This window comes from Anticarsia gemmatalis, chromosome 9, assembly GCF_050436995.1.
Source record: "Anticarsia gemmatalis isolate Benzon Research Colony breed Stoneville strain chromosome 9, ilAntGemm2 primary, whole genome shotgun sequence".
NCBI lineage: Eukaryota > Metazoa > Arthropoda > Insecta > Lepidoptera > Erebidae > Anticarsia > Anticarsia gemmatalis.
The window spans coordinates 6,851,144-6,877,841 of NC_134753.1; the positions used below are offsets into that span (position 1 = coordinate 6,851,144).

The 26,698-nt window shown below is 40.4% G+C and overlaps 1 protein-coding gene across 1 annotated transcript in view; it reads right to left on the bottom strand.

Annotated features, from left to right (window-relative positions):
- Positions 1-59: 59 nt before the first annotated feature.
- bchs (WD repeat and FYVE domain containing 3 bchs) overlaps positions 60-26,698 on the bottom strand; it is a 31,359-nt gene continuing 4,720 nt past the window's right edge. Inside the window, exons 9-53 of the mRNA XM_076117909.1 lie at positions 26,224-26,627; positions 25,766-25,935; positions 25,443-25,607; positions 25,220-25,365; positions 24,989-25,145; positions 24,609-24,805; positions 24,135-24,293; positions 21,105-21,236; positions 20,846-21,000; positions 20,318-20,539; positions 19,747-19,896; positions 18,795-18,964; positions 17,694-18,068; positions 17,303-17,587; positions 16,647-17,227; positions 16,412-16,567; positions 15,946-16,231; positions 15,745-15,865; positions 15,469-15,650; positions 14,031-14,240; positions 13,772-13,950; positions 13,510-13,688; positions 13,131-13,333; positions 12,547-12,731; positions 11,990-12,248; positions 11,681-11,823; positions 11,407-11,510; positions 11,221-11,318; positions 10,771-11,000; positions 10,441-10,546; positions 10,108-10,257; positions 9,602-9,820; positions 9,212-9,363; positions 9,005-9,132; positions 8,507-8,741; positions 7,905-8,131; positions 7,530-7,783; positions 6,590-6,835; positions 6,130-6,318; positions 5,311-5,587; positions 3,305-3,601; positions 2,922-3,134; positions 2,459-2,616; positions 2,271-2,378; positions 60-2,078 (exon numbers count right to left, since the gene is read on the bottom strand). Of these exons, the coding sequence (XP_075974024.1) occupies positions 1,917-2,078; positions 2,271-2,378; positions 2,459-2,616; positions 2,922-3,134; positions 3,305-3,601; positions 5,311-5,587; positions 6,130-6,318; positions 6,590-6,835; positions 7,530-7,783; positions 7,905-8,131; positions 8,507-8,741; positions 9,005-9,132; positions 9,212-9,363; positions 9,602-9,820; positions 10,108-10,257; positions 10,441-10,546; positions 10,771-11,000; positions 11,221-11,318; positions 11,407-11,510; positions 11,681-11,823; positions 11,990-12,248; positions 12,547-12,731; positions 13,131-13,333; positions 13,510-13,688; positions 13,772-13,950; positions 14,031-14,240; positions 15,469-15,650; positions 15,745-15,865; positions 15,946-16,231; positions 16,412-16,567; positions 16,647-17,227; positions 17,303-17,587; positions 17,694-18,068; positions 18,795-18,964; positions 19,747-19,896; positions 20,318-20,539; positions 20,846-21,000; positions 21,105-21,236; positions 24,135-24,293; positions 24,609-24,805; positions 24,989-25,145; positions 25,220-25,365; positions 25,443-25,607; positions 25,766-25,935; positions 26,224-26,627 (9,124 nt within the window). The 3' untranslated portion in view covers positions 60-1,916. The remainder of the gene's footprint in view (positions 2,079-2,270; positions 2,379-2,458; positions 2,617-2,921; positions 3,135-3,304; positions 3,602-5,310; positions 5,588-6,129; positions 6,319-6,589; positions 6,836-7,529; positions 7,784-7,904; positions 8,132-8,506; positions 8,742-9,004; positions 9,133-9,211; positions 9,364-9,601; positions 9,821-10,107; positions 10,258-10,440; positions 10,547-10,770; positions 11,001-11,220; positions 11,319-11,406; positions 11,511-11,680; positions 11,824-11,989; positions 12,249-12,546; positions 12,732-13,130; positions 13,334-13,509; positions 13,689-13,771; positions 13,951-14,030; positions 14,241-15,468; positions 15,651-15,744; positions 15,866-15,945; positions 16,232-16,411; positions 16,568-16,646; positions 17,228-17,302; positions 17,588-17,693; positions 18,069-18,794; positions 18,965-19,746; positions 19,897-20,317; positions 20,540-20,845; positions 21,001-21,104; positions 21,237-24,134; positions 24,294-24,608; positions 24,806-24,988; positions 25,146-25,219; positions 25,366-25,442; positions 25,608-25,765; positions 25,936-26,223; positions 26,628-26,698) is intronic.

Consider the following 26,698-nt stretch of genomic DNA (forward strand, 5'->3'; position numbering starts at 1 on the left):
TAAAATAAGATATTCAGATTATCTCAAATAAACAGAATGGTATAAGTAAAACAGATAAATTGGTTTGCTGCACCACTTTATTCATTTATAGGGTACATGAATACATTAGTCAACGGCATAAACTTCAGTGCCTACGTACTACCTAAACAACGTATAATATTGTCTGTAAATTATTCTTCTATACATTACAGGTCAGGTGACTAAGAAACATCCACTTACATTACTAATTATAGTTAACTTTGCTACAGACACTAAACGATCCAATAAATTACGTTACTTACATAATTCAAAGCAAGATTACATTATTTCAAACTTTATAATAATCTTTTTCATTTAATTCAGATATTCTTTCGTAATGTCATTTTGAATTTATAAATATAGAAAATTGCGAATGCATATTTTATACAATATTTATTTATTTGGGCAAGATTTTTCAAGATGTACGCTTGTATTTAGTTCATGAAAATACAATTTTTAAACCCTAAAACATCTATTTATGGACATATATTCTTGTTGCTAAGCGGGAAATTGAACTAAGCAAGTTTTGATAAATAGTGGGTTATGCACACATACATGTTGAACGAGATAACATAATGTCAATTGTACCCTGTTCATGTAACACAACAGATTCTAGTTGCATACATTATAGATGTTTTTTGCCAAAATGGCTTCAGTACAATAGACAATTAACGATAATTTAGATTACATATATGTATAATTTAACATAAGCTATTTATTACGTAAACTTGTACGTAGTTGCGACTAGGAATGTTGTATATAAATGCACAAGCCGGGGGCTACACCTACATACATACATAACTTTAATGAATATATGATAATAATAGACATCGTTATTGTGTTGTTCTATGACATCTACGCTTTAATGCGAGGAAGAATAACATTCATGGATAAAAAATAAAAATATAGGTACAAAAATATGACTAGCACTAATTTATATTCACAATATGTAATTCCTCCGCAATACTGGAAACTGGAATGAATTTTATACATCCATGTCGCTAATTTTATCCATATCAAACTAAATATTATATCACAATTTTAAAAAAAATACCTTCTAATTTGACTTTAAACATTTAATTCGATTTTAAATTAAAACAAATACGATCAACTCAATATTATAATCTATAAAATATCTTAGCAAATATATTAATAACTTCGAGTGATTTGAGATCTATCTTAAATAATATTAAAAAACAAGGATTGTACAACTGTCTAATCGTATTAATACTGTTTTTTATTAAATAAATAAGCAGCACCGTAAATCATGCATGTATAAAATATAGCTTCTTAATATCAAATATTTTAAATAAATAAATAAATAAAAGCAGACTTACGTCTAACAGAATAAAATTTTGGCGGTAGATACAAGCAACGGAGACGACGATTTGGTATTTAATTTTAGAGAATATAACAAATATAGCTGCATTAACCGTGTTAGTTTTATAATATTTTGTATGTCAGAGCACAAAGGCCTACTTGACATAATAATTGGCAGACATCCGTTTTAACACGATATCAGTAATTTTAGGCTTAATTTTTCAACGGGATTCAGTGATATCTTTCACATTTCAGAGTTCCAGGTTGCCCATTTTCTGAACATCAGGTATGAAGTTCTTTCGCCGCGACGTAACCGCCGAAAATTAGGTACCCACGATACGATCATTAAATCACAAACCGACTACATGACACAAAACACGGTACTCGTCCGCTATGCGAGAACATTGGACGACGGCATTTGGTCTATCAGCGACAGGTGATGAGATATTAAAGGGAGGTTTAGACCGTGTTTCGTTTCACGTAGGAGGGGTACGTGACGTGTGTCGGATCTAGAAGGAGAACATGTCGGCGAGCTGCGCCAGGTGCGGGTGCCGCGCGAGTGGCGCGGGCGGCGGGCGCTAGTCGCGGCGCGTGATGTTGTCGTGGCAGCGCTGGCACACGCGCACGGGGCGCAGCGCGCGCAGGCGGCGCACGGGCGCCTCGTAGCGCGAGCAGCGGCCGCAGAACACGGCGCCGCACTCGCGGCAGTGGTGGCGCCGCTCCAGCGCCGTGAACCGCACCTGCACACGCACACAATGATTGAATGCCTGCGTCCGCACCGCGACCCACACTAAGCATGCGATTAGAGCATTCTTACGTGTGACTATAAAGGCTCGACCGTAAGTTACGAATATACCAGTTTACACTAGAGCATGTCAATATGTGTCTGCTATCAACAAATCATTCCACAGTGAAAAGTGAAGTTTACCAACCTGACACTGAGTACAATAAGGAGCGGTATCGTCTCGTATCCAATGGTCGGCGGGGCCGCCCTTAGCGCCCGATGAACTGGACATGTCGGGAGCCGACCAGCGGAAAATCTGTGACAAACGAAAACAGACACCAAATAAAACCACCGAATCACTTTTTATGATAGTCAAAAACGGTAAGAAACACTTACACGTCCTCGTGCGTCACCGACAGCGAGGCCCCGCCCGCTCCGCGCGGCTGCGACGGCGGTCACGGACGCGGGACAAGCATTGTCTCTCCTCTCGTACGCCGTATGCATCGTCAGTTTACCGCGAAGAACCAGCCGCCTGATCCATTTTACTGATAATTCTGAAACAATTATTAGTATTAATTTTAATAACGATCATAATATTATTATGAACACGAGCTTTATATTTAGTAAATAATAAATAATGGACCTAGTACAAGCTAAAATTGTTAAGTTGCCCTAATACCTTAATCATTACACGAAACACATTTTGCCTATGTCTGATACATAGGCAAAATGTGTTTCGTATACATTTTGCCTATGTCTGATACATAGGCAAAATGTGTGTGTGAGTAGACATGTAACAATAGAGTTGTTTATCATACAAAAACTGCAGGCATTTATTGTTCAGACAATATCAACAGACCTGTATCAGTGGTGGGCGGTATGATGCGCGCGCGGTGCGTGGGCGCGGGCGAGGCGGGCGCGGACACGAGCACGAACGAGTCGGACAGGCTGGTGTCGGACTTGCTCGGCCGCAGCGCGCTGTCCGTGCCCGACTCGGTAGTCCCGCCCGCGCCAGCCCCACCGCCTGCTTCTAGAGAACATGACTCACTCGAGTCGCCAATACTGCCGCCACCTGGAATAACAGATACAATATTTATACAAAATCAAAAAATAGATATACTGGTTCGAGACACAAGAAACGTGTCATGCACACAGAGTGTGAGCCATAGATCAATATGAAAAGTTACAAGCACTCGCGCTAAGTAGAGACTTCGAACGAGAACTATATAATTATAAACTTACTTTTACGATACAAAGGATTTCCTTTAGACTTTCTCCGTAACACGACGTTTCCTTGCTTCTGCAGCTTGCATCGCCTCTCTTCCTTCTCTAACTCCAAGTCTTTTTCATTGTCATACTCCTGTTTAGCCTCGTCACAGGAGTCGATGTGGTCCTCCTTCTGTTCGGCGTATTGCTGAGATTCTTCGTTATCACTGCAAGTGTCTTTCTCGTCATGTCTCCGTGCGGACTCTTTGGCGCTAGTTGTTTCACATGCGTCCGATAGAGAGCTCTCTGAGCCGGATTTCGTGAGATTTCCACCTAGAAGAAAAAATAATTATACATTTCAAGGAAACGGGGCAATTTCTTAAGTCACTGTCATTGCAGCAAGTATCAATTGGGTAGTTGACTGGGTTAACGAAAAATTATTAAACTCGTACTCGTTCGTGTTCATCTAAAATGCTCAGACTATGTAGCTTTTTTCGTAAATAGTGTTGAAATTGTAATTATAACAGCAGGGGCCGAAACAAGTTCACTGATCGAAAATACTGATTTTACTGACCAAAAATTCAAAAATACTGACCAAATACTGACCATTTCCAAACCGTTTTTTGGGTGAATGGTGTGAAATATAACGCTTATTTTCAGTTATTGGCCTCCACCATCCCCATAGACAACCAGCACCGCCTTTTTATTGTGTTAAATGTCCAATAGACTCCAAAAAACTCAAATAAACCCTAAAAACGCCAATTAACTCCAAAAATTCTAATAAACTCTATTAAACTCCAATAAATACCAAAAACTCTAAAAAACTTCCCGTCTTACGAATTTTCGTTGAGGTCCTAAGCCGGGTACACATTGGTGCAATGTAACATGTAATGCAACATGCAATGCAAGAATTTGACGTCCACATTGCTGCAATGTATCATGTAAAGTAACAGAATTCCCATAGTGTAGACGCCTTGCGCGCACGAACCGCGTCTACTACGCGCACGAACAGATTGTTGCAACTCTTGCGCGTAGCGACCCGAAATTTGTCGGTTTTTTCCCCGAACACAAAGAGGCGCGCGGTATGCGCGGAGCGTCAGTGTGGACAGGTTGTGTGGTGTGTACGGCTAGACGCGCGCGAACATGGAACAAGACAATGAGAACAATGCCTGTTCTTTTGCAGACTGAGCGATCCGTTCGCGCGCATCTCGGAAACAGATGTGAGTAGGTACATGCGCGGTTCGTGCGCACGTTGTGCGCGCCCCGCGTCTACACTGATGCAATGCTCGTTTCGTGTTGCATTGCATGTTGCGTTGCAGCAGTCTGTACCCGCCTTTACGAATTTTCGTTGAGGTCTTACGAATTTTCGTTGAGGTCTTACGAATTTTCAATCAGGTCTAAGGAATTTACGATGAGGTCTTAAGAATTTTTTGCAAGTTGAGAAGCTTTTACCCATTCCATAAAAGTGCGTAACGCCGCTAAACAAGTTTTCACTCCAAAAATATTGATTTCAAAAAGATGCTATTTTTTGAGGTCATGTGATGCTTCAATATATGTGTACGTAGATCATCCACATACACAGAGTATCCAAAGCAGCCCTCAGATACCATCACGGGACAAATCGAGAATGTAAGATTGACCAACAGCAGAGGAAAACCAAAAATATAAATTGATTTGAAAAAATACTGACAATACTGACCGATTTTCGAAAATACTGACTTTTACTGACCAAGTCCAAAAATACTGACTTTTACTGACTTTACTGACCTGTTTCGGCCCCTGTAACAGACTAAAACATTTTAGTAGACACTCATTTGATACTAACGAAAATATGTGTATAGTGACGTCACTACGTCGTCTTTCTATACTAACATGTGTTTTTGACATTTCATAAAGAGTATATGATTTGACTGGTAGGCAACTGTACCTATTATATTTATATTAATATGGAATAGGTACAGACTATAGGCACACTTTTTTGCAGTTGTTTCGACAATGAGAGTAGTTTAAAAATTACATTGTATATAAAACCGAGTACCAACCTTCATTTTCCTGCGACAGACTCATCTGTTTGACCAGTTCCTCAACTCGTTTGATAGCGGCTTCTCTATCCCTCGGTTCCAATTCATCAGTCTTAGTTTCGCTCTCCGATTTCACTTCGTTCTCAGATTTGGTCTCTTCACTATCTTGTACCGATAGCTTGTGGTCAGTTTTCTCTTTGTCTAGGTCTACGGAACCAGATGGTGGATCCACGCTGCCTCCCTCTATACTTTCTATTTGTTCCTCTGCTGTTTCAGCTACGTAATCTATTGACCACATCTAAAATGTTAAGGTTTATATGTTAATGAAATCCTTAATAAGAAAACTTAAATATATAAGCTCCGGAGACATGACGAATTATTTTATCTCACAACTAGCTGACCCGCGCAACTTCGCTTGCGTCACATAAGAGAATCATAATTTTCCCCGCTTTTGTAACATTTTTCACTGGTACTCTGCTCCTATTGCTCGTAGCGTGATGATATATAGCCTATAGCCTTCCTCGGTAAATGGGCTAACTAACACTGAAAGACTTTTTTTAAATCGAACCAGTAGTTTCTGAGATTAGCGCGTTCAAAAAAACAAACAAACAAACAAACTCTTCAGCTTTATAATATTAGTATAGATTACCTACATCCCTGTCTAACTTAAACGGATACGTATGCGTTCGTATACGTAAGTCAACTTACTATCTTGCGGATACAAACGAGAGTGTTAGATGAACTTATAAATATGTTGAGATAACTACTGGTTTGAAAACAAATTCATTTGAGTCGAAAGATGAGTATCGAATATTTAATTGTTGGGAGTTGTTTACTCACCCGCACGACTCCATCAGTGGAGCCAGTAATGATGACATTGAGCGGGTCCCACTCGCGCGTCTGACTGAAGGCGACGCACAGTACTTGTTGTGTTCGCTCGCGGCCGCCGATAGTGTCCACCGCGCCGAGGAGCTCGCCGTTGATCGACCACGCGTACAGCCAGCTGCCGCTACATGTTGCTATGTCGCCCTGCGATTATAATAAGAGTAAGTTTTGAGTCTGAATAATACCGTACATAGCTTATATAAAGTAAAAATAAATATAAACAAAATGTTCAATATTGGAGAAATCTTGTAAAACCTCCGAGTGAAGAAGCTTGGTAATCTAATTGTGTGTAGACAAATTGTAATAGCTCAAAAATTTTTATGTAGAGTAGCCAAGTAGATTTGCATTTAGCGATTTGGCTGTGTAATAGGTTGTAGTGAGTAGTGATAAGGTAGCGGGTACTGAGTGTACTGACGGTGAGGTCGTCGATGGCGAGCGCGGCCAGGGGCGGCGGCGGCGCGCGGCCGGGCGGGGCCAGCTGGCGCACGAAGGCGCCGCGCTCCACGTCCCACACGATGGCCTGTCCGTCGCGCGCGCCGCTCACCACCAGGTTGTAGGCGGCGCTGGCGGCCAGGCACGTCACGGCCTCCGAGTGCCCGTACAGGCACGTCTTCACGGCCAGGCGCCGCCGCCGCGCCCAGTACTGCCACACCGTCACCACCTGCGCCGCACACGACACTCAATTAATAAATCAATAAGGGAGTTTGCGTAGAGTATTGGAAGCCAAACAGTAAGTCACACCACAATGTTGAGAACTGACATTTATCATAATGTAAGTAATCGGAAGTTGACCTCAGATACAGATATTCGAATTAATTGTATAATGCAATAAGGCTAAGGAAAAAGTGTATATGTTACTGTAAAAGCCCGACCTGTGGTAAATCCTAAGATTTTCCGGTAAAATCTAAGATTTACCAACTCTCTATGGTAAAAGTCCGAACAAGCCAGAGTTTAAAAACTATGTTACGATATATAAAAAAATCCTCCTTCATAACTATGTTTTTAACTATTTCACGGTATAATTATATACTGTGACATAGTTATAAAGAAGGAGTTTTAGGCAAAGCGACATGGGTAGGTTAGGTTAGAAGGCTAAGGTGGGAGCGAGCGAAGCGAAGCTCCCACCTTAGCCTTCGTGGTTTTTTTTTTTTAACCACCCAGAAGGAGGAGCCCCGCGAAGCGGGGCTCCGGCGACATCTCGACATCATCAAGTGAGTATAGGTAAAAGTTCGAATTAAAAGAATTGTTCGGACTTTTACCACTGCGAATTGGTAAATCTTAGGTTATACCGGAAAATCTTAGGATTTACCATCGTTCGGGCTTTTACAGTAACATATATACTTTGATATTCTTACCGTACTAGTACCAGCTGTAACGATAGTCTTATCCGATGGGCACACACAAGTCACAATCTCCCCGCACGCTTGCGCCACGGTCTCACACACGAATAACGCCTTATCATTGTCATAGTTGCCGATACGTAGCGAGTGATCTGCGAAGCCCCACGCTACGTACTTGTTGTATGAAGGCGGCATTAATACTTTGTTCTGCTCTACTGCTAATATTGCTTTGTCTGTGTACAGTATTTGGCCTACTGGACCTTTGACTTCTGCAAAAGAAATTGTACAACGTTAGCAAACGTTCTCAAAATAACATCAAATTATAAAGTTACGTTATAATAAAGCTATAAAGCAGAAAATAAAGGAGTAAAAATCAATATGTAAATTTACCTTTTACTGGTTGCAAGGAAGGCCTCAAATTCTCAAGATTATGGAAGAACAATTTCTCCGGCGGAGTTATTCCTTGCGATGGTATGATATTGTTAGGGTCGAGTATGGTCGAACTGCGTTGAGACATTTTCTTGCTCGGATGAGCTTTCTTGAACAACTGCTTTGGTATCTGACCAAAGTTATTGATGAAGCCGATAGTTGCGTTTTTCTTTAGAGGGTCGTCAATACTGAAAGAATAGAATTAAGATTTATTGACACATAAAATTAAGGCACATTTTTATCTAATATATAAAATTCTCGCGTCACAGTTTTCGATGCCATATCCGAAACGGCTTGACCGATTCTCATGAAATTTTGTGAGCATATGAGTAAGACTGCCATAATAAAAAAAAATATATATGGCAATACAATGTTTGCCGGGTCAGCTTGTTTAATACATAATTTATTTTAATCTTTTATCGAAAAGTGAATTATCGTGTATTCTCTTACTTAAGCATTTGACGTCAAGAGTGTACGTACATGATCTCACACGTACTAAACGTACACCCAAAAGAATCAGGCACATTGTTAATAACAACATGTAAAGAATACAGTTCACATACTTGTAAATATCGACGTTTCCTTCGTAGAAGAGATGATGGAACACATTGCAGGAGTCAACGGCGGGTTGTCCTTGCTGCTTGTAGCCGAACACCAGGTCTATCCAATGATGTAGCCGGTGAGATACGTAGTCAGACTCCAGCGCCGCGCGGTGCATGCGGATGAACTCTCGCGGGTCGCCTCGAGCCCATGGCGGTAAGACCACGTCGCCGAGAGCTACGCCTGATTGCTTGCAACCTGTGGAATGTAATATTTTTTTAAGAGTAGTCAAAACAAATCAACGTTTGACAGAATCGTCTTAAAAAAATGTTATAAGAGCATCATTTGTTGTTTTAATGAATTTAATTTGATATATTGATTCAGCGTTTTTTTATAAGGGCTATTTCGTTCAAGTAAATCTTAATATCAAACAGCCAGCGTCGTAGTTCTTTAAAAAGATATCAACATTTCACCCGGCAAGTAAAGTTTTGTATTTAAGTTAAAATCTTCTGGATTCTTACCTAAATCGAAGTTGTTGGAATTGATTAAGAACTCTGGAAGGTAGAAAAACTCCGGTATCAGTTCTTTAACGTCGGCCATGTTGTGACGAGACGCTGAGTTCCACGCCTCTTTTATTGAATGGAACATTCTGGAAACAAACGAACCATGAAGAAAAGCAATCTCATATGGTATTTACTTGTGTATTAATAATGGATGGGCTATGTTACCTGTCAGCCAGGTCAAAGTGCCCTCCCTGAAGTTTAAGGAAGTGTTGTGTAAAAGGTTCCATCCTGACTAGATACGAGCATACAATCATAGCTGACGAGTAATGCGTTCCGTAGTGATATGGAGGCGTTTCACCGTGAGGGTCGTCCCATTCCTGTGATATAAAACAATATTGTTATTATAAAAAGATACGTATTTTGTTATACCTTGGTTTTTGAGTATCACACTAATTGTATGACGATTCCATTCAACGATAAATCCATGATTTCTTATACTTTTAACAAGTGTTTGAAATAGTCATGCATAACTAAATTTGAACTTGTTTTATGTGGCTTAATTTGTAAAAGGTCTTAAAGTCTGTAATAGTTAAAGGAATCAAAGGAGCTTCTTACCTTATATCTTTTCCTAAATTGATCCAATCTATCTGGGCTCTGTGCGCCCATAGGCTTGGTCAAATCGCGGAAGGTAGCCGGGTCGTTGAGATCTAAGTCAGGAGAGTCGTAATCGGCTAAGATCCAGGGAAACACTGGATACTGCATCAGATCGTTGTACGACCGACCCGCCAGTGTGTTCAGGTGCATCAAGTATTGGAAGTTTGAGATTTCACCCCTCTGGAACAAGATACACGATTGTTTAAAACCTAAGAAAAATATTGAATTAGATTTGAAAATCCAGGGTAGTTGAGTAGGCGATTAGTACCAAGAGATCCAATGGTTCATATTATTATTTGTGTAATTGACAAACATTGTAAATCAGGTTGTGTAATGTTTAAACAACAATGCTTGGTTCCTGTGCTGTCTTTTTTAAACATACTTTTTTTTTTTCTTAGACTAATGAGATTTTGACACAATGGGAACTGATTATTTATTTCTTATAAGGGCAGATAAATATAACTTACCAGCCACCGCTGAGTAACCGACGTATCGCCAATGAGTGTGGCGAGCAACCCTCCTGGTTGTTCGACGGCCACGCCGCGCTTCTGTCCCGCCACGGAGCCCGCCGCGCTATCCGCCATTCCCGTCGCTAGAGCCGTGAACCTACTGTACACCTGCAAACAAATATTTAAATAATTTACGCACGCTCTTAAAAAGGGCCAAAATAGCTGTATTTGTTAAAGAAAATATACGAAAGTTTTTGATTTTTTGAAATTATATTGCCAGTATGTCACATAAAATTGGCGAAAGATTAAGGATTGATCATTCGCTGTCGGTTGCTAATCAATAAGGTTTACCTTATTTCGCACTTTTCTGGGAAAAGCGAGTAAGTAGTTTCTACCGTCACTTGAGAAGACTTCCAATGCTATCGGTTGTAGCAAGTATCTCCTTTTATGAACTTCCCTGAAACAAACAACAAACATCAACACGAATTCATCAAGACAAAACACTTACCCTCTTATATATAACACTATAAACATTTTTTATTTAAAAAACTACTATAATATGTTTTCTCTTTTTCATTTCGCTAAGGAGTGAAAGAAACAAATCTCTTCATATTGCTTTCATAACTTCATATATTTTTATGAATAAGAGGGTTAATATATTAAAAAGTAACGGATACATACCGAATGTCTTCATACAGGAACTTAGAGCATTGCCTTTGATTGCTTCTCTGTATGCCTTGACTAGGTAGAATAGGTTCATAATCATCGGGACAACTGTCCAGGTCTCGTATCTCCCTATTCTTCAGCAAAGTAAAGCCGTCAATGACGTAGCAATGCTCGCGACCGAATAATAACAGACCTTCAGTTGTATCCAAACCTTGTATTCTTGCGCAACGAAACATGTGGGAAATCTGGAACAAGGAAATAAATTGAGTTGCAGACAACATCTACTGAAAAAGGAGAGTTTTTTTTTCTAATAAAAGAAAAATACCTAATGATATTTATAAATTAGATTTTTAGGATTACAGAAAGATATACTTATGTATACGTGTACGTTTACATTAAACAACGCTATCATTCAAAAGTTTGGGTCTACATGGATTGTTAATATGTTTGCATTCAAATATTTACCTTTTCGTGATGTTCTAGCAACCTCAATAATGTTTGATTATCAGGTGGCGGAGTAGGTTGTTCATCTTCATCCTCATTGTCGGGACCATCTTCGTTGGCTAAACGGGCAATACAATTTATCAATTTCATCATAAAGTTGCATAAAAAATCATGTAATTGCATATGGGCTTCGTATATAATACGTACCTTCGCCAGACTGGTTGTTAGTACCTCGGCTGACAACTCCACTGCTGACAAGGTCTGAGGGCGAACCTTCACCATTAGCTACGTCCAGAGATGTCTCTCGATTGCTGTAACAAATTGTTTCGTCAAAATGTATGCTTCATTTTATTGGCTACATATTTTTTCAGTTCTTGGAGACACAAGTCACTTATACTCGGACTACATTTTTAGGGACTGGAAAAGGTTTAAAAACTTACTTTTTACTTTTGTATTATAAAGAAGATAAATTGTGTTTTACCTAGCAGGTTCTTCAGATGTTTCAGGCAGGTCAGAAGACTCGACGCCTTCCGTTTCACCTAGGTTGCCTGTTCGCCATTGTTGATACACTCTGTAGTACTCCTTGCTGTCTATGCTTTGAGCCACCTTGTACTTCAGTTGTTTCTATAAAAAGTTTTACAAGATTGATACAAAACATAATTTGTTCTAACAAGATAAATAAATTATAGTTAATAACCCGTTTTAGGAGCCAATAACGATAATAAACGAGCATTCTCTTTGTTTTCTAAAGTTACTTTTTTAAAGAGACTAATAAACGAGCTCAACTTACATTATCAGGGTCATCTAGATCCGGCCGGTACGGGTAGTGCAGGTAGAAGAGATGGTTCCGGCGCAGCATCTTCCTCATGCGCGAGGGTCCCTCGGTGCTGTCGAGCGCCCACTTGTCGAGCGCGCTGGCCCGCGGCGGGCCCCACAGCGCTCGCTCGCGCGTGAGCTCGCGCCACGCGCCCGCCCACTCCGCCTGCACGTAGCGCGACGTGTGCGCGCGCGTGTTCGCCGCGCCCGCCACCACCGCACACCACGCTTGCCTGCGTGGTAAAAATTACGTATTTTATTACTTTATAGCAGAGATCCGATCACATTATGACATAAAATGAGGCTACAGAATCCAATTTTTATGTTATTTTTGCGAATTGAGACATTTAAGTGTTAACAAAAAAGACTACACTGCGAAAACTGGAAGATGTGTTGTAGGAGGGCTTTTGCTATCTTTTGGTCGAGGGGCATAACTACACATTGTGTCTATTTCGAGCGTGGTGGCCCTGCAATGATCTCAGTCATTATAAGTTCATCGGTACATGTTAATCTTGAAACTATGTTTCTTACCTAACAAGTTGTACGTGATCTTGCATGTACGCGAGAGCATGATCCCGCGGCGGATTTGACCTTTGCTTGGCAGAGTCTTCCTTCTTCACTTTAGTTCTTGATGCGAGCCGAGTCAATCCGCCCGTTACTTTCTGTATTTTTGACTGGATCTGGTTATGTAGTTCCCATGGTACTCGGTATGTAGCCTGAATAAAAACAAATTTATTTTCTATCGTTTATACTTTTGTTTTGAGTTTATATAACTGAAGAAAACTTTCTGTTCTCTTGAAATATTTCCATGAGGACACCAATCTGCTTCTAAACCGTCCTACTTATTACCTTAATGGAACAGGATCATGCATGAATTTATTCAATAAATACAAACTTAATTAGCACCATCTAATAGTTACGCCTTGTTCGTTTAAAATAGTGTTTAGTAGCTAACGTATCTATAAGTATGTATCACTCATTCGTTCATTCGATAAACCATACTTCTTAACTTGAGTTCAGTGTCCAATAAACATTCAAACTGTCAACACGCACTTTTATTTCTAACAAGCCGGCGCATAGCAAATATCGACCTTAACACTACAAACACGCCTCACCTTCCTCTCGGTGTCGATGTAGTTGATCCACAGCTTGTGCGCGGCGTCGCTGAGCTGGTCGCGCACGGCGGCCAGGTCGGGCGCGCGCGCGTTGCCGGCGGGCGCCAGCAGCGTGATCTTGAACACCTCCTCGATGGCCGGCTTCTTGCACACGTACAGCTCCTCCCACACGCGCCGAGCCGCGCCCGCCATAAGGTTACGTCCTGCGAAGCAAGAAACGAACATTATGATCCCTTCCTCAAACTCAGTATGCTCATGTTAATAGCGCCCCAATTGTTTCTTCAATTAGCGACTGTTGCAATTGACTCTTCAGTCTTACTTAACAAAAACTTATTATCAGTTCTATACATTAATCCTGTTCTTTTAAAGCAGTTCTTACCTTGATGTGTGGTAAGTCTATCATCCCTGGCCTCTAAATCACCGCTAGGATTAACGTGCCAAGTGGTTCGCATGTGAGAATCAAGCGCAATTTTCATATTGGAGCTCAACTGCAGTAGGCAATAGGTTAGGCAGCCAATAAATTCCAGTTCATGGTTACCGGCACCAAATATAAGTAGCCTGGAAAAAACATAGTCCATTATTAGGTTTTCCTAAATTCATGAGCAATTTACTTAATAATTCAAAAATGATATAAGTCATACCTGTTGGTCGTCAGTTTATGTAAGGCCTCCAGAACCGACATTTGATCGGCGATAGAATCAGTAGAACGAGAGAGAAGGAAAAGTATTGTTCTGTTCAAACAATGATGTAATCCTTCCAACGATATCACAGACGACTTCTTTTTCGCTTGCGTCACCAATTTTACTATGAAATCAAACACCTGGAAAAAAATATTATTTTATATTCTATGTTACTTTTTAAAAGTTACAACAAATCCAGTCTTTGTTATAGTTTACGTACCTCATGAGGATCTCGTGAAAGCTGTCCCTGCCATAGCTTGTCCACTAATCTGGCAGCTAAATAACAAACATTCGAAATATTGGACTCGGTTCCGAAGAGCTCCGTATTCAGTAAATTCTCCATGAGTGTCGTTAACACTTCCGTTTGGTACTCTATCTGCTGTTGAGCAGTCGAATTAGGAGGCGACGCGTCCAGCACCAGGTCAATAACCTAGTAAAGGAATTAGACTATTATAATATATGTAAAAGTAAGTTAAAAACACCACCACGAGTGTTGGTGAAAATGGTCAGATAGACCAGTGCAAACAATACGTACGAAGCTCTCAAAATTCGACAGTGGTCTATCATAAATAGGTTTCGTAATTTCCGAATGCACTAGGAAATAGTGATATTATATCATTGTTATTATCGTATGCGTAGGCGAATGCGTGAGTGTTATGTAATACATTGTGAACGTATTGTGTTCTGATAAGCGTGCTGACATAGATGCACATGTAGGCTGATTCACATACACATGTTTGAGTAAAGCTTAGTCAAATCCGTTACTATGAAACAACAATCAACAAAAAAATTAAGGATCAAAGAAAATAATTATTTTCTTAATCCGTCCGTTTCCTACTTATTCTGATTATATTATAAGATTATAATTATAATCAGAATAAGTAGGAAAACGTGTACGGATTTGACTGAGCTTTATTATAATAGCCGTGCATAGTAATTGCACAAGATTAGTACATAAGTTCTGATAGTTAACTCATCTTCCTGAAACGATACACGAAGGTCAGAAACGGTTAGTTAGTAGCGTTAATTACTTTTTATTAGTCAATGTCAAGGTTCGATAGTAAAAAATATCCAATAATTACGCAATAAAAGTAGGATCTCCCTGGAGCGGAGCAGGGGCTACATGGAGTACAAAACATTGACGGTGGCACTGAGTCAGTTGCGCATTCCGCGTTCTAAAACCAATATCCAAGCTAATACTTAGTACGTTAGTCCTCAGACCTTTATTATTTAATTAAATATTATATTCTACGCAATGTTGGCGGAAATTGCAACATGCAACACAGTGTGTACAACATAAAAATCACACAACATAGATACTCAAATGTAAGTGAAGGTAGTTTAAAAATGAAATATAAATCTAACGACTGTAGCGGGTATTAGCATTATAAGCAGAACCTTTGTAGTTAAATATTTTATATATTTTGAAGTAAAATTTATCGAATGATTCAATAGCTTGGGTGTCTTGGATGACTTGAAAGTTAAACATAGTTAACGAAACAACAAAATCTCGTACCGTTCTTCAAAGATATGTCTTGTGAATCTAAAATGTAATCTCTTTTTTTGTCGTCTTGGTCGTCGTCTATACCACGTTATTTAGCTAGTTGAAGTAAGAAGAAGCGTGAGGTTATTTTTTCGGGTATAAAGTAACAACATACCGGCGCAGTCTTCCCAGTAACGTTCAGCGGTAGGGAGTCGAGCACAATGACTCGTAGGAAGTCCATGACACCTTGCCGTACTGGGTGTTGTGTCAGAGAGCACGATGTATTAGACCCGACTACAACATCTTTCTCAGAGCCAGGGGTCGATGCGCCGGAGCTTTCACCCGATTCACATATCGCTGGAGGGGCGAACATAAGTCGTTATATGATAAAATTTATAACAAGAGGTCTTTAATACAATAATGTAGGTAGTGTAATGTTTAAGTTACTCACGCATATGAATATCGTCCGTCGAATTCGGCGGGAACAATATTGCCGCTAAAGCTGTCAGTACTTCCGCCGTCATCATGATGGGGACGAAGTCTGGCAGCGTGTTGTATAAGGAGAAGAGGACCTGCGAACGACAACATTGTGTAAGACATTGTGCATAAACTTCAAATACATTCGGCTCTTATGGTGGCAGACGAGTCATACCTGCACGATGGCGACGGGGTGGTCGGCGAGCCAGTCGGGGTGGTCGCGGTGCACGAGCGCGCGCGCGGCGGCCAGCAGCACGCCCACGGCGTCGGGGCACAGCGTGATGCGCGCGGCCAGCGCGGCGGGCGACTGGCGCGCCGGCGCCGCGGCCCCCCACGCCGCGCCCCACACGCGCTCCACCGACACCACGCGCTCGCCGCACGACACGCGCATGGGCTGCCCCAGCGCCAGCCCGAACAGCAGGTAGTACAGCTCCGGGATCTGCAGGTGCGCCGGCGTCAGCCTGCACAAGAACAAGGCTCAGACCTCATGTACATTCTACTATACCAACTTCTAGACTACACTATTGATCTTGTAATATTGAAAATCGAATGGCGATTGGCGATTGATTAGCTCGACTAAAATATAAAAGTATGTTACTATGGCCATAAAGTATTTCATAATGTCAGTAGTAGCAACTTACCACGCCAGTAACGTGAATCCAGGTGAGTGTAACAGAGACGTATGGAGATGTGCGTTGGAGTGCACGGTGGTGGAGAGCACGACGCCCGTCTGCTGTGGCTGAGCTATCATCTCCGTGTGCCGCAACCATCCGCCGTTGCCAACACCCTCACGAAACCTAAACCAATAAAAATAATAAGTAATGACCACTCACTTAAAACAATAACAACCAGCGTATTTATTTGTACAAAGTATACCTTTGCATTATAGCAGATTGTTGTCCTTGTCCTGAACACAGTACTACTAATATCCTCAAGGCCCACAATACGGTGGATGGGTGAACATTTTCCAACATGAAACTCAGCAACCAGTCCATGCCCAGCACACGAGATATTTCCTCACACACGATCGTGTTCACTAAATTCCGTTGCGTGAACAATAAACCATGTAGAACATTGAAACATTTATTTCGTAGAATAATTTGTTCGCCTTCGCATTCCTTTTCACTGTCACTTTCTCTTAGATTTATTCCCTTTTCTGTCTGTGAGGGTAGCGGTAAAGTATATGCCATGAATTGACCCAAGCACAGCAAGTCACTCGGGCGCGGTTGGCCTCCGAGCAAGCCAGCCAGTAACTGTATGAGTACATTCCTTGTGCTAACGACTTTGACGTCGTTGATGATGTACAACAGTTTGGAGACCAGCTGCAGTTCTCTCATTGTGCGTAAGTTGTGCGTTCTGTGAGCAGTTTCAGTGGCCAGCTCTAATAAATGTTCTAATAGAGATTTTATTAAGCCGCCGGGTGCACCGAGCCAAACTTCTAACTCGCATATCAAATCCTGGAATAATTTTAAATCATCAGAATGATGAGGTCACAGATCTTTTGTAAGATGGTTATTGTTGTACAAACTTACCTGAAATGCTGTTAAATTTGGAATAGAGGAGGTTTCCTTCTGACTATCAACAGTTCCGACTAGACCAAAAATGAGATGCAATATGTGTGAATTGAGCAATTGTTTCTTTCTCTTCAGCAGCATGGCTAACGTCTGGTATCCTTTCCTGCGGTCCATCTCCGCCTGTGCGGCCTTGTTGGACCGCACCACGCATACGAGCGCTTTCACGCTCGCGTATAAACACTCTACGTCTTGAGCCATCGCTATTAATCCTAATAATACTGAGCAGCCGCCAACGGTATCAATCTGTAAGTAAAACAATTTTGTCAGAATTGTCACCAATGTTTCAATTGCATATATGTAGTTTCGAATAGAAATACAACTGTAGTGATATTTTTAGCAGTCTACTTACCATGATGGCAGCAGGTTTGGGGCAGAAAACCCTAACACCCAAATATCCAACGACAGTTCCACCCAAACATCGCGCCGGGCCCATCAAATGTCCAGCAGAGTTATGTAATATCCTAATAGGCGTGGCATTTTCATGAGATGACATTCCAAGCATCTTGGCAATCGCTTTGTTATCATTCTTGCTGTACACTTTGCGTATTTTAGCTAATGTCAGCTGAGACATAGCGCGTGCATTGATACCGAACACAACTTTTTCTTCGGCAACCAGAGGGGCCAAAGGTTCTTGGTACTGGCCGGGAGGTAATGGAGCTTGCAGCGTTCCTACATAGTGTGGACCCAGTTGATAAATAATTGACACTGTTTGGGCGGGTAATACCTGTAAAATAAAGAAACATATCTTATTACATGCACAACACCTATCGTAAATTTCGAGCTTATAAATACGACAGGATAGGGAAGGAAAGAATATAGAAATCCAATAGTTTACTGTTACAACTAAGCGTGTTTTCACACGAATATTCAGAGCGGATCATCTTTACTTGACTTTTTTTTATGGTGATCATTTTTAGTTGGTGTTTGTTCCTCGCTGGTGTATATAGTGTGTCCTTACATCCTCGAGCAGCAGCGCGGGCCCCTGGCGCCACACGAGGCGCGAGTAGCGGCGCCAGTGCGGCGGCGTGCCCAGCACGCAGTACACGCTGGACGCGCCCGACAGCGTGGCTTAGTTAAGTAAGTTTCATGTTTGTATCAGTATGTGTAGCACATAATACGTACATCCTCGAGCAGCAGCGCGGGCCCCTGGCGCCACACGAGGCGCGAGTAGCGGCGCCAGTGCGGCGGCGTGCCCAGCACGCAGTACACGCTGGACGCGCCCGACAGCGTGGCTTAGTTAAGTAAGTTTCATGTTTGTATCAGTATGTGTAGCACATAATACGTACATCCTCGAGCAGCAGCGCGGGCCCCTGGCGCCACACGAGGCGCGAGTAGCGGCGCCAGTGCGGCGGCGTGCCCAGCACGCAGTACACGCTGGACGCGCCCGACAGCGTGGCTTAGTTAAGTAAGTTTCATGTTTGTATCAGTATGTGTAGCACATAATACGTACATCCTCGAGCAGCAGCGCGGGCCCCTGGCGCCACACGAGGCGCGAGTAGCGGCGCCAGTGCGGCGGCGTGCCCAGCACGCAGTACACGCTGGACGCGCCCGACAGCGTGGCCGCGCCGCCACCCGGGTTGGCGCTCACGTAGTGCAGCTTGCCCGAGTGCATGTGCTGGCCTGCGGAACAATATTAGAAGCCTTTCTTAGCACCAGAAAACTGACGACGTATAAAGCCTTGTATCCACTTGAGCATGCTCAGGCGAATGAGCGGCTCATTTGGCCGAGCTGCTCAAGTGGAGACGCCTGAGCACGCTCGGCCCGAGCAAGTCCGAGCACGCTCAGGGCGAGCCGGCACCTTGTCGGTTTTTGTCCGCGCTCAAAGGCGCTCAGTATTCGCTCAGCGCTCAGTGTGGACGGTTGGTTTTGTGTTTAAAAGGCTCGGTTCAGATGTATCTTTCTTTTTAATTTGCGGTCCAATCAATGAAAGTAAATGTTCAAAATCAATCCTTGACATTCTTGTAAAGTTGTGAAATGGTTCGTTATCTCCTTCGAAGGTCAACTCACGAATCATATTAGCAGAGTTGTTTCGTCGATGACGATACATTTCTCTCATCCACCACCTTGGTAGTTTTCTCTTCTTCTTTATGGCACTGTGAATGATTATAAAGGCCGCAGCAGCTACACGGACACGTGAAGGCATGACGGAGCCGAGCGTATACTGAGCAGTCTGAGCACAGCATTTTCAATGTTGAGGCTCGTTCGACCAAAACTTTCATTTTGTTCCTCTGAGCGCGCTCAGATGTATGAGCGGCTCATTCGCCTGAGCATGCTCAAGTGGATACAAGGCTTAAGAATTTAATGCAAAAAAAATTGTATACTTACTAAGAAATTCGAATACATTATAACATTCTGTGTGAGTTAGTGTAATAATAATAACTAGAAAATGAGATAAGACATACCATCTAAATAAAGTGAGAATGACGAATTCTTAAGCACGGCGCGGTTCAGCACCAGCACTAGATGGTGCCACTGTCCCTCGTGCTGCAGGTCGGGGCACCACACCCGCGCGCCGCACTCACCTGAACCTTCCGGCTCCCACTCACCTACGTCTAGGGAAATACAATCTATAGACACATACTTTACGAACTTAACACACGCGCATTGGAAAATAAAACCTAACATAATGGTTTTTAAAAGAAATATAATGCAAATCGTAGCTTAAATGTAGGTTTGGTTTATTGACAGTAATATTAATGATTAAAGTCAATTTAGTGAGCATTTTCATTTATTGCATTAGCTCTATGTAACCATAAACTCATTAATATAGAATATCTAAAACGGTATCGATATGTTTTGATATTATTTGTTATTATATTGCACTTATTGTACCGAATACTGTGTTACAGTTTTGGCCTTATCAAGATATATCTTACTCTTGACAAAAACCATGAAAATAATGTTTTTTTTGAATACTCGAAATATTAGAAAGTGAATAATAGTAGTAGAAGTGTAGATAAAATATCAACTTACTGTGTGGCACCAACGTCTCTTGTGTAGAGACAATGATAGCCTTGTCCCTGGCTGACAGTACCATGGTCAAACACACGAGGTGCTCGTCGCGACTGTTGTTGATGTTGCGTACGAGCGTCAGCAGGCGCACGCAGTGCGGGTCCGAACGCGGGTCCGAGTACTTCTCCACACATATCCACGTTGAATACGTTAGACCCGTTTGTGGCGGGAATACGCGATCACCTAGACACAATTCATAGGATTAAGACAGTGTTCTCAAACAACAACTTTTTTATATGTTAGAGTATATACTGTCTACATTTAGAAGGCAATCGGAAGATTATCTAAGCAACTATCATCCTACTATATTTCATCTCTGTTTAATAGTTTTGTACAATCTTAATTGCTTCTTAGTGGCATAATTTCAAAGATATATTTATTTTATGACGACCACTTCACACTGTTGTTGATGACTAAGGACTTAAATTGTTGAGGAATCATGGTGAAAATTACAAGTTGCCGTCCGTTTATTATTTGATAAGTATGTACCTGAACCAATGCCTCCTAACGTAGCATTGTCTTGAGTTCCAAGAGCGTTTAGGTTGGCGGACTGCGGAGCAATACTCGGTAAGTAAAGGCAGCCAAAACCTTCGGCCGACATGTCAAACTCGACGAAAGGTGGAAGCGTGCATGAGTTTTGAGACCTTGAAAAAGAAGTTGACATTATTCACGGTACAATATGAACTTTTTAGTTCCATGTATTCATTAAGAAAAAACTATATCAAATAAGTGAGTTTTCTGTAGGTACCTGTAATCTCTTGGTGTAGTCATAGACACCAAAGTCTTGATCCTAGTCAGCGGCACTGGTCCGCCGGGCTTGCATACTTGTCCCGGTTCTGGCGCAATGCAATTCAATGGGTTGCCCATGCGCAGGAATTCTCTGTACAAGTAAATACAGTTATACATTTGAATACCGCATACTACGCATTTTATTTTTAACTAGCTGACCCGCGCAACATCGCTTGCGTTACATAAGAGAGAATGGGTCATAATTTTCCCCGTTTTTGTAACATTTTTTATTGCTACTCTGCTCTTATTGGTCGTAGCGTGATGGTATATAGCCTATAGCCTTCCTCGATAAATGCACTATCAAACATTGAAAGAATTTTTCCAATCAGACCAATAGTTCCTGTGATTAGCTCGTTCAAACAAACAAATTCTTCAGCTTTATAATATTAGTATAGATTAGGGTGGTCCACCGATATAGGGGAAAAAAATTTTTTTCAAATAGAAGTTTCGCCACCCTCCCATTTTGTTACACCAATCATACTTATTATATATTTAAAAAATCAGCTTTCTATCTTATGTAATAGTGGATGCTCAACGGCGATGAAAATATTAAAATTTTAGTAAAATATTCAAAAAGGGTATGTACAAAAATTTCACTACAGGTACATCAAAGTAAGACCTTTTATTGTAATAAGTAGTTAAAAAGCACACAAAACGAATGAACAAAGCAAAAACTAATTTATGTTATTGTAAAAACTTTTATGATCAATCTAAAACTGAGTTAGTTAACTCCTTTTTAGAAGTTTCAGTAGACACAAGTTGCATGTTTTTTTTCAACTAAATGTAATAATATATTGTTTTTCTTCCTCGTCCTTAGTGAGCAAGCTATTGTAGTCTTCAAATAGTTTCACATCCCCTTCCGCAGCCTCTTTAATAACAAGCAATTATGCAACTTTTGCTTTAAAGATAATCAGCATTTTCATTCCAAACCTCAGATGGTAATTGCAAGAAAAAGTCCTTAAATCTAGTAGAAAATCTGTTTTTAGCGAACTTTCCGACGCAAAAATATATAATGTGTATCAAATGACAGTTAACGACTGTCACCTCGTACTGGACGAGAACTACGATCAGCATTCATTTGATGAACTGTGGCCATTTTCTCGCCACAAAAAAGCTTGTCGGAAAACAGAGCAAAGATAATAAGTTCGTCAGGCAAATACCACAGGTGACGCTTTAAGACCTTCCTTGCAGCTTTACTTATTTCAAAATCAATGGCATCGTACAATTATAACTTCTTTTAAAGTAACAAGTCATTTCTTGGTGCATCTGTTTTTAAAGGCGTTTCTATACAAGTCTTGGTGTATTTATGAGCACCAAAACTAATTAATCGAGCTATTAGCTGTTCTTAACTTTTAATTAGTTAGATTTTTCTTTTAAAGAATTATTTGTACAATAACTGTCTGTGTAAATAATGCCTGAAAAGAAAAATCTTCATAGCATAACTCAATTTAGACATCCATCGAGCGTGGTGTATTGGACCTGGGGCCAGCCAATGAATTTAGAAGGTGGTTTGTTCAAACGATCATAGTGAGTTCAATTAACTCCTTCTAGTAATCGCTAACTTGTTTTTCCCCAGCCTTTACGATGGTAAGAGTCTCAAGTGTGTTCAGGGCGAAATTTTCCGTACCCGAATTATCAATCAGACTATCATACTGCTTTTTCGAAAAAGTCTCCCATGCATCACTGAATCTCTTGAATAGTGGTATTTGAGGAGAGCATGACTGACCAAAGCACAGTGATTATGACTATAATTATGAAGATTTTTAATAAATTTCTCTATGCAATGGTTTAATTGTCTTGTCGAAATTCCCGATTTTTTCCATATTTCCACCACATTTTCAAAAAGACCGCGCGCAGAATTTATGAAATTTATATGTTCAATAATTAAGTGGTGATAAAGAAGCCAAACTTGCCGAAGAGTAAGATGTTGATTGAGCTTTGATAAGGGTTCCACATCTCAACAACCCAAAAGAAAAATATCGTGGTTTTGTCGAGTTATTGAACATATTTTGTCCCTATTTTATGTAACAAAACCCTTTTTTTTAATATATTTTTTAGTTTTAAACACTTAAACAGTCATATATATATTGAATTAGCTTAATTTAATACCCAAAAAAGACCTATAACAGTGAAAGAAAAATTTGCACTTTTCACAAAAAAATCTAAAGTATAACTGCTTTGAGCACCCACTTCCACTAAAGCTACCTTGTTCACATTTTGCAACGTTATTATTTCAAATACGTGTAACAAATTAAGCCCGTGGCGAAAGTGATAACTAAAAAAAATTTTTTTTGGACCACCCTAGTATAGATTAAGGAGAAATACATTTTTTAACAAAGCTATAAAAACAAAATCTCATTCGATTGTGCTTATAGTTAAAGTTCTCCAAAAGTCGGAAGAATAGTTATGATAAACAAAAACGTACTACGTAAAGAACTACGTATACAACAATACGATTAGCACGTGATTATAGCACTTATCTGTGCGCATGGATCGTTCAATTATCGCACTAGTTATAACTGAGTGATAATGCAGGACAAATAGTTTGCACATTACCTCCAATAGTTACATGTTTAGCTAACAATATCCAGTAGCGTTATCTATGAGCGACTCTTGTATTTGCATACGGCCTCATGGATATTACTACTTTTAACGGAAGTGATACGCGGAGAATTCAGTTTGTTTTACGTAGGTATTTAAAAATAGGAATCATTCAACGTCTAAGCGCTTTATATTTTATATAGATTCATATGAATGATAATAATCGAAACTACGTCTGGCTACTCCCGTAAAAGTAGGATATTTCTCTTGCTACATGGTTTAGAATGTTTTAACGTTAACTTTGTTTTTGGGGCACGTCTTTATTGACGTAAACCAAATGTTAATTATTATTGTTAAAAATAATACAATTCAGTGTCAATCAAAATCAGTTTGCAAAGTTAAACCTTATGAACAATAATGCAGTAGGTATCGAAATGTTAATAGGTACCTAAGTTCAGCCGGTCTGAGCGCGTGTGCGGCGAGTCGCTCGAGCATGTACATGTTGGGCGCGTGCAGCGGGTGTCTCTCGGCCCGCAGCGCCGCGCCCATCACGCGCAGCACCACGCCCGCCAGACCCGCGTGGCACATCACCTGCTGGTTGCGCTCACTACAACAAACACACATATCAGTGACATATTTATTTCTATTCAACCATGGGAGAGAGGTTTTAAAGATGCCTTTTAAGATATCAATTAGGCTTTTCCTTAGTTGTTCAGTGCATGGTGTGGTGCACTTTCATGCGATTTGGTAAATCATACAACTTATTTGGGATGATTGTAAACAAATGTTATACGCAAGGAAGACCTCCGAAGATACCAAATTTTGCAATTCTTGAAAAGGAACACTTTTTAAAAGAAGATAAAAATTAATTCAGTTGTTGAACACCAATTAGAAAAAAGTAGTACAGTGAAATGTATCATACCTTCTAACTAGACTCTTAAGGACATGTGCCAAGTAATCGCGTATGGCTCTCGCATAGTTCTCATGCTCCGCTGGTCTCGGTAAGGCGGGGAGCAGCTTGGCTAAGACAATCACGACGCCGGAGTGAATCACCCACGCCTCGCCGTTGTTGCTACCCATCGACAGGTTGAGAGGAGCCGTGCGACCAGCTGGCTTTGTCTGCACACGAATAAAACAAAATATTAAAAGGGGAAACCTAATGAAGCGTTTTCTGTAGTCTCACAATGGATCATTCTAGGTGTTGTTATTTTGGCCTAAGGTTCCAACCATGATGCCATTTAATGCTAGTTACAGTTGAACAGATAACATTAGTTTGATTTGGGTGATTTTGTCGTTACTTACTTCATTAATAGCAGAGCTTTGTCGCGTCAAACTAGGTGACTTCACATTAAGAGATCCACAGAACGTTGGTTTATCAAACGAGTCCAGTGCAACATCGTACAACAATCTCAAGATTATACAAGCGTGTACAAACACTACTGGCACTTGCTCAGGGTAACTGGAAACAAAAGGTTATGATATAACCATGTAACATAGTTAAATAAATAATATAAAATAAGTGATAAAATTTACGTCATCTCCAGTATGTTTCCTGTAAATATTTCATGAAAGACTTCATATAGCTCCGGGTCTCCCGGTTCGATATCATTTTGTAATTCCGTATCATCCACAAAACAGCCCAAAAGGCGTATTGTTTTACATAGAGTTGTCATACATATCTGTAACACAATATATTATTTATTATATCTTATTAGTAAAAATGTTTAGCATAATAGGATTATGTTTAATAATATACCTCGTGATGAAAAAACTTTGCATTAGCGGGTTCGAATCTCATTGCCGTGCTGATAGTGTAGAATACAATATGAATCAGCTGAAGCATGTCTTTGTCCATCATCTCTCCTTTCAGTTTACCTTCTAACGAGACGAGTACGCTCGTTACGTATACGAAACCACTGACCTGTGTAAAAGAAACAGAATAACTTTACAATGTGAAATGGTAGAAATACTTACACAATATGTATATTGAAAACATTCTATAGAAGACTTGACAATTGTATATTTTTTTGGGATCTTTGGCAGTGTTAACATTTGACAAAAAATATCTGTAAATAATACCTTTCTAAATATAGTTCTAGTGCGGTGCGAGTCTCTCAAACAAGCCAATAGTGCTTTGAGTATGTGCAGCTTCAAACGTAAAGCGTCATTGGGCGCAGCGTGCATGCCGCATAGTAACGCTGACATGTCTTCCTCGCCCGACCCACTCACTATAAGTTCCCTTATTACACCTAAAATATTATTCAACATTATTTTACTAAATGCATAATATTAGGTAAAATGTTGTGTACGATTGTTTCAGGATTGAAGATTAATTTCAAATATTGACACAAGTGTGACATGGTGGTATATTATTATATGTATAATACTACTAATTTAGGTCAAATTCTGATAACTGTGAGTCACACATTGTGAATTATGATACAATGCGGACATTGTGATCACAATCCATAAAATCTGTAACAAATGTTCAGGACTAAGGACAACATTATTTTTTAGAACACTCATTATACACTTACCTAAAGCTTTACTCCTACACGATTCATACACAACCATACCATGGACGCACTTAGCGCCTCCACAATCCCTAAATACATTGCAATTGTTTGAGTTCCCATTAAGTAAAGCTGTTAAACCTTCCATTACTAAAGAACCTAGTTCTTCTTCCTCAGTATCCAAATTAGGGTCTTTTATTAATGAATCAGTTCTAGAAGATTGTCTTTTCTTCCTTTCTGGGGCTTTAGGAGACTCATTCGGGACTTTTTCAGGAGAAGCGGTGTCAACAACCATGGACTCCCTTTTAGAATTTTCATCCTCTAATATCTGTTTGTCTTTTAAATATACAGCATAACGAGAAAGGCAAGTTACAAAGACTTCTAACATACCAACCTCCCTATATACGTCTTTAAAAATTGCGTTGTGTCTGAAAGAATAACAAAGGTGTTATAAAAATATATCAAACAACAAACATTACTCATTTGTTTAAGTAAACAC